Raw genomic sequence first — 8,221 nt, forward strand, 5'->3', positions numbered from 1 at the left:
CAATGGTAAAATCGCATGCAAAAGCATGCACATCACCTTTGTGAGCAAAAGCATGTAATATTATATGAGAAAACGTGTACACAAAAAGCATGTACAAAAGAAAAATAAATAAATTTTGCACACCACAAAAATAACATTAATCTGGTGAGAGTCATATCCAGATTACAAAGTCCGCGCCCCAACCGTTTCGGCTATCTTGTAAATATTGTGTTTAACGCCGATGTACCAGTAGGTTCCCCATACATCGTATACTGAATTAACTGTATACGATGTATGGGGAACGTACAGCTACATCGGTGTTGATCAAGCTTAATTAATAGCGGCGAGATAGCCGAGATGGTTGGGGCGCGGACTTTGTAATTTGGATATGACTCTCACCAGATTGATGTTATTTTTGGGGTGTGCAAAATTTATTTATTTTTCTTTTGTACATGCTTTTTGTGTACACGTTTTCTCATATAATATTACATGCTTTTGCTCACAAAGGTGATGTGCATGCTTTTGCATGCGATTTTACACAGAAATTTTTTACTGTGTGGGTTCGATCCCAGACGGTCCCGGTGGCATTTTTCGAGACGAGATTTGTCTGGCCACGCCTTCCGTCGGATGGGGAAGTAAATGTTGGCAACGGTCTAATCTAAACGGTTAGGTCGATAGCTCAGTCCAGGTGTAGAAGTCGTCTCCCTGGGTCCTGCCTCGGTGGAATCGCTGGTAGGTAGTTGGACTCACAATCCAAAGGTCGTCAGTTCGAATCCCGGGGTGAATGGATTTTGAGGTGTAAAAAGAGGTTTGCAATTGCCTCAAAAATCAAGCCTTCGGACACTTAATTTCGAGTAGGAATCTCGCAATCGAGAACGCCAAGGCAATGCTGTAGAGCGTGTGATTTCATTTTTTTGCTGGTTTTATATGTACAAACAACCCCTGAAAATTTTAGGGAGATTGGTGAGGTCCAAACGACGTCCCATACAAAGGGGTATGCCCTGTTTGTGGACTCGCTCTTAAGAACTATCTTATCGTGCTATACATTAATCTTAAATTTATACTTTTAAACACTAGGTCCATGGTTGAAATAATTTGGTGTGCAGATCCAGCAGTTTGAGCATAGTTTTCGCCGAGTATATGCAAAGTGGATAGTGTGCAAAGCAGTTGCTGTAATCTATCTCGTTAAATTGATTGAAACTGAGCCCCCGCTCGAAAGATTGCTTTATCCGGCTGGGAACGTTCTTGTTGTTTTCTACACTGTACCTGTAATAAGTCACAAAAGTTGTTTTTTTTTTTAAATTATTTTAACATGGATAATTTATGATTGAACACTTACTGTACAAATTCGTAGATTGCATTTGCCGCGGAATTTTTCATTTCAGCTCCAGCTGCTATTTGGCAAATAAGGGATTGTGAGCACTTGAATGGGTCGTGCTTTAATATCCTGTTCCAGTCTATGTGCTGTTCAAAGTTCTGATGAAAATTAGATATAACCAAGAAAAAGAGTTTAATTTGTATCACCAGTTTATCTTTGTACTATTGTCAACAGGCAGTTTTGTAGATTTTGCTTGGTTCTAGAGGTCGTATCGAGGTACTTCAACATGGATGAAACTTTCAGCATTCAGCGTTCAGCATACATGAGATGAACTCATACCAAATATGAGCCCTAGGGTGGTTCAATTATGGGCTTCCTCGGGGCTACCCCCTGAATTCAAAAGATTAAGATTGGCTCACCACTAGGCTAAATTCCAAATTTGAGCTCATTCTTACCACGGGAATCCCTCCTTCTAATCGCTTGAAGTTTGTACACCCAAAACTGGCAGCGCTAGTCCGAGAAATGATGATCTCGAGTCGAGAGAATAGTGGTACCATTCACGGACGCAGAGAACACAGCTCGAGATGGGCGATAGAACTATTCTCTCGAGGTTCATTTGCAAAAAAAGTTCATCCGTCAAACAAAAAACCAAAAGTGTCGACAACGGGAATCGAACCAGAGACCTTTGACAAACCAATCCAATGACTTAGCTGCCTCGGCCACCACAGCTTGGTGACCAAGGAGAAGTCAGAAGTCGATGTATGACACTTGTTGGAGATTTATTGATTCAACTAACGAATGAACTCATTAGTTATGATGGTGTGAGTTGGTACCATTATTCTATCGATATTGGCACTGAGCCCTCAATAAATTTTGAGAGAACGATTATCTCGACTCTGAATTTTGGGTGTAGGTTTCACCTTTTTCTGTTTCGTGCATTCATTATAAATATTGATAACATAAGTTTTAATCAGACTCTTTGAGGATTCCGAATATGTCAAAATTGAAAATTTGTCTTAGAAAAATCGTAAAACTATGAGAAAAACTTCGATTGGCCAAAAAGGTAATTCCGTAGGCTTATACACCCAAAATTCAGAGTCGAGATAATCGTTCTCTCAAAATTTATTGAGGGCTCAGTGCCAAAATCGATAGAATAATGGTACCAACTCACACCATCATAACAAATGAGTTCATTCGTTAGTTGAATCAATAAATCTCCAACAAGTGTCATACATCGACTTCTGACTTCTCTTTGGTCACCAAGCTGTGGTGGCCGAGGCAGCTAAGTCATTGGATTGGTTTGGCAAAGGTCTCTGGTTCGATTCCCGTTGTCGACACTTTTGGTTTTTTGTTTGACGGATGAACTTTTTTTGCAAATGAACCTCGAGAGAATAGTTCTATCGCCCATCTCGAGCTGTGTTCTCTGCGTCCGTGAATGGTACCACTATTCTCTCGACTCGAGACCATCATTCTCTCGGACTAGCGCTGCCAGTTTTGGGTGTATGTATTTCCATCGAGCGACAATTGACATCAGCATATTGACATATTATTACACCTTCCCAAAAGTTTTTACGACTGAATCTGTACAGCCTGTACAAAAATTTGAATGTTTCTTTACAAAGTTCTTTAGGTCGCTTTCCCCTAGTACAATAAAGATTCCCTGAGATTATTTAAATAACCAAAAATTCAATTGACAAAACTGCATATAATAAGGCCGTTGCAAATATTTTTCAAAGTTTATGTTTAATATTTTTTATATATTTTTTTTAAGGACATAAACCTAAAAAAAATATTTGCAACGGCCTAACTGTACATAATCCCCAACCTAGCTCCCCTCCCGTTACGTATTATACTTACTATAAGTTCACTGGTTCGATTGAATAAAGATGTGTCACGTTTCCCAGACGCCATGAAGAGGGGTTTCGACAGTTTCATAAAGTCTTGCGCAAGCAGATGCAAAACGTACAGCGATCCAAGTCCAACAATAGCCAGTATAAGAAGTCTTTGAGGGAGGAAGAGACAAGCAGAAAGTAAGTAAGTATAGGTATATGGGAATTGGTTTATATCTAATGCAGAGGCAGAATTGTTTACAAGCTTAAGTCTTTGCTGAAGTGACGCGTTAGTGGTCTGCAACCTGGGGCAAAACCGGTATCAGTACTCCTTTTTTCTTAAACTTAGTTCAGCGATCATGTTGCAGTTCAAACATATGGAAAAGAAATGCGCGGGCTTGTAACAACTTGACTAGCTCTGTGCGTGCAATGGTCCGCCAGCATCACGCTGGCTGGTAGGGTTAAGTTGGTCTTTTTCGCGGAGATGATTACTTTCAACAAACCCGATTTCCAGTGACACCGTTAGCGCATTGCGTAATGATTTATTTTATTGCAGTCTTTTGATTTTGCGTAATGATTTTATTGTATTGCACTTATGAATTTGTGTCTATAAAGTATCTGCTAATTAGATTTTTAGTGTTTTTCATTTGATTTCATTTGAAAAATTGGTTTTAATGACTAAACCTGTTTCACAAAACAAAAAGAGATAAATAATACTAAATGATATATAAAAAACCATTCAGTTTAATTATTACATTTCCATTGTTTCACAAGAAATTACGGTGATCCGGTGAATAAATAAGTTTGAGATAGCCAAAAACTTTACTCTTCAATGTTCACTTAACTCTTTTCCGCCCACAGAAAAATCGAGACTTTTTACGTTTTTCCTCATTTCTAAGTTAATATTCTAATTCACCAAATGTGCATCGTTGTGGAAAAAATATGTATTTTTTGAAAAGTAATTTTTACGAATCGTATCTGCTTAACAATGTAAATTTGGCTCTGTTAACACATACCTTAGTCCCATTTTTCCAGCTAATATTGAATTGTACATCGAGACTGAGTTGAGAACTTCAAATTTGAAATTTTACTTTAGCAGTTTTTTTTCCAGTTGCTTCTTCCACAGTTTATTTTCTTTCAGTAATGGCACTTTTCAACACTTTTGCCTACTACACAAAATTGAGTTCGTTTCCAAGCTCTTCACAGCTAGCACAACCACGAGTTCTAATTTTGGACTAAACATTTTGTTTAAACTTCGATTTGACCACACTTTGGGAAGCGTGCGCCACCACCGCCGATGCGCTACCGTTTTGCGTCGTCGCGAGACATAACGAAAGTGAAAGAAGAAAAACATTTCCACCCTTATCTAAGCGGGCTTGCTCTCTCACCTCCACTTGAAAACTGCACACGGCTTAAGCTAGGCGGTGGTTCCCAAAGAGATTGCCTGGGGATCACTTTGGGGGAAAAGTCAGGGTTATAGTTTTTCGGATTTGTGATTCCTCAATGAGTTTGAATTTTGACACAAATTTTAAGAAGTAAGGCATTTATTTCAATCTAGCATGTTATGCTGGCTTTTGTCATCATTTGACGTTCAATAAAGGCTTCTAAAAAGCGGTTTTACCTAGCATTAAAGAAAAAGTAAGGCAAAATCTGCTATATTGGAAAATTGGAATGATTTAGAACCACTGTCCTAACCTGTTTCGTGCACTGCACAAGACCAAAGTGTTGTATTTACTAAAGGCTTGTTTCTTCCATGTGTTCTCACCGTGCATGATCAACCCGGTTGAGTTTGTTGGTCAAAGAAGTCATGCAGCTGCTGGCTGTGCTGGCCCACTACACTATTTACTACAGCTGACATGCTACTTTTGGTAAAATGCTCAATCTTACATGGAGCTTTTTGATTTAATGACAGTCAAATTTGACCATCCATAATAAAATTGCCATCAATAATTGGGAGACTTCACCATCCCAGTACGGCCTTTTAAAGATCAATTTTCGGCCTTACAGCTTTTGAAAAGGACTGTCTCCAATGAATGAATAACTCAAATAAAATTTGAAGCAATTTCACTTAGCGGATTTCTGAAGAAAGTTGAAACTGCAAAAGTGATCATCACTCAGGACCCTCACCTTCAAAAACGGCCTGAAAAATCAAGGGGAAGAAAACATATTTTTTTTCTAAAACCTCCAAACCTACAAATTTAAGCGCAATCAGCTGAATCAAATTTAAAATGCATTCCTCTGCGTTTAGAATAATTTTTAAGCATGTTTGGGCTTAGTCCAAAATCTTTTGAATTAAAAAAAATCGAGGTGCTGTACTGCCCTTGATCGCATAAATGACCCATATGCATGTTCATCGCTTTTGAGTTAATGATGCAGTTTGGTTCAAAATCGTGTGCTCTTTCAGAATAGCATACAACATCCAGTGATTTGTTCAAGAAATCAGGAGGGAATCATTTTTTTTGTGAAAACTTAAGACGTAGGTTTTTGTGTGGGACAAACTTCAAATGCGTTTTTCTCAGCTATCTGTTTTTACATATGAAACACTTATGCGAACATGGGCAGTGTACCACACAAAAATTATTTTCGTCAAATCATTTTGTTTAATACTAATGCTTGCAAAACAAGTGAACTAGTATAAAATGCATTTCAAAATATTTTTTTCATTTAAATGTTGAGACTTTGGTTTGTTATTTAAATTTTTATATGTTTTTATTTTTTTCCCCTCCTCTCTCGTCCCCGGTAAGAGCCGAAAGACAAAACTTTGAAAAATATTTGCATCGGCCTTATTTCTTTGAATAAAATTTGACATGGTTTTTCTGGACATTTTTTGGCTGATCCATTTATTTAAAATTTGGGCTTGGCAAAGAATTGAAATTATGAAAAAGTATGTTTCTAGATCAACAAAAGGGCGCATAAGCATTTTGACAGCTAGAACTATTTTGAAAATTTCGAGACAACAGGTAACGTTTTAACAAAACCTGCAGTGTAAGAAGGTAGCTGGGAAGGCCAGCTATTGTTTAAGACATCCAGTTTTGTGAAAAAGTTACCCGTTGTCTCGGAATTTTCAAAATAGTTCCAGCTGTCAAAATGTTTATCCACCCTTTCCTCGTATTGTAGGTTTTTAAATTAAAATCAAATTATTCGCTCTACAGCATTGCCTTGGCGTTCTCGATTGCGAGATTCCTACTCGAAACTAGGTGTCCGAAGGCAATTACAAACCTCTTTTTACACCTAAGCTTCCATCCACCCCGGGATTCAAACTGACGACCATTGGATTGTTAGTCCAACTGCCTACCAGCGACTCCACCGAGACAGGACCCAGGGAGACGTCTCGTCTCGAAAAATGCCACCGGGACCGTCTGGGATCGAACCCAGGCCGACTGGGTTCTAGGTTTTATGATTCACAATTAGCACTCATTTTTCAATCGATATTCAGATTTTCCGATTTTTCACCTCATTGGAAAGATTTTTTTTAATTCTTTGGTTCACGTAATGTAGCCAAGAAAAATGATGACAAAAAGAACTCTTGTTTGTTTCATTAGAACCAATTAAAAACTAAGGTTCGTCGCTTGCGGCTCACTCAGTTCACTGTAGCATGCAGCCGTCGGTAGCGGTATATCTTACGAATCAATAACATTTTCTCATCTACTGTACACAACTTGATACATTTTTCCTCGTGATCCTTTGGCACCTTCACGTTTCACTATCTTTATTCAGTTCTTACCTATGACCCATATCTGAATTTCTTTTGCTGGATTTATTAAGGAAATGTTCCCACAGCACAATAATGACTCCAGCGAGGTATGTCAACGGCCAACGATAATCGAACTAACAACTTAACGCTGGGTGCTGCTTCGAAGCTGCTGCTGGTATAGTCTAGAGATGAAGCGAAAATGAAAGAAGCTCAACCGTACTCGATAGTACTGCAAAGACCTAAATACGGCAACGGCAACTCAAATGTCTGGTTTTGGTACTCACGTAAAATAAAAAAAAGTACGGAGAAAATGTACTCTGTGCAGGCAGCCCCGATTGTATCATCGTGTGTTGACACTTTTGAATACTGGTTTTGCGAGCGTGTCAATATTTATTTTCGCTTAGATTTTAGGGACTGGAGGAGTGCCGTCGGTTTTATTAATAGAGGAGAAATGCCGCTTTTTTGAAACGAGATATATTTGTTAGTGGGATTTCCCTTGACCAACTTTTTTGCTTGTATTAATTTATTCATCAAACTATACATTACTCCATTACAGAAAGCAGTACCCCCGAAATTTAATAGATTAAACATCCCGGAAAAAAACGGAATCGACGAAACACCTTATAATGCGGCCCTCTTAAACCTTGAGGTTTCGTCAACGGATACACAGGCGTGTATCGTTCTTTTTGCGACAAGACTCCGCCTCCCGGGTCTCCTAAGTGTGAATGCATGGCACGGGGAGAGGGCACCGAATACCTATATTTACATTTAGATTTTTTTTAAATATCCCAGCACCCCTGGCTTAGATTATTTTAGAGTTATTGTGTTTTGGCAAGAATGATCGTTGGAATATATGTCTGTTTTAAAAATCATTAATTTGTAACAATAATACTTGTTTTTGCCATGTCAATTGCAATTTAAACCATTTTCTTTGTACCGTCATCAGGGGTGACATTGGGTCACACAAATTTCAGCATTTTTGTTTTTTTGAAGATTTATAATATTAAAAAATAATAAGTTTCAAGCATTTGTTGCTAGCAAAAGTAAAATGAACTGGTTGTGGACTACGACTGAATTTTTTTTAAGTTGCATTGCAGTTCCTCTTAAAAAATATAAGGATAAGCAATTATGATCCATGTGAATTTTCTAAATAAAACGAGAAAAGCAACGCCCAAGGGTAACGAAACGTTTTAAAATACTGCAAAATTCACACTCTAGTGGTTTGGCATTATGCAAATGCCACTCCAGTGGAGCAAAATACCAGCAGCCGAAAGCAAGAGATGAGTAAGATAAGTATCATCAGGACTTGATGAATTATGCATTATGTTGCCGGTGATATGTTGATGATCTTGTTTATTTTTCCAATGCTTCAGGCCACAAATTACAAGAAGAAGGAGAACA

General features: G+C 38.2%; 1 protein-coding gene across 2 annotated transcripts; it reads right to left on the bottom strand.

Moving 5' to 3' along the window:
* Positions 1–997: 997 nt before the first annotated feature.
* Positions 998–7,045, bottom strand: LOC6039942. 2 transcript variants are annotated; one of them, XM_038257314.1, is made up of 4 exons: positions 6,851–7,045; positions 3,155–3,299; positions 1,319–1,455; positions 998–1,245 (listed from the first exon to the last, which is right to left on the bottom strand). In XM_038257314.1, the coding sequence occupies exons 1-4, from the start codon at positions 6,859–6,861 to the stop codon at positions 1,053–1,055; spliced, it is 486 nt and encodes a 161-aa protein (XP_038113242.1). In that variant the 5' UTR covers positions 6,862–7,045; the 3' UTR covers positions 998–1,052. The 2 variants fall into 2 exon arrangements, with proteins under 2 accessions (XP_038113242.1, XP_001849437.2); XM_001849385.2 differs by lacking the exon at positions 6,851–7,045 and adding an exon at positions 4,143–4,184.
* Between the last annotated feature and the right edge of the window lie 1,176 nt (positions 7,046–8,221).

This window comes from Culex quinquefasciatus, chromosome 2 (genome assembly GCF_015732765.1).
Source record: "Culex quinquefasciatus strain JHB chromosome 2, VPISU_Cqui_1.0_pri_paternal, whole genome shotgun sequence".
Lineage (NCBI taxonomy): Eukaryota > Metazoa > Arthropoda > Insecta > Diptera > Culicidae > Culex > Culex quinquefasciatus.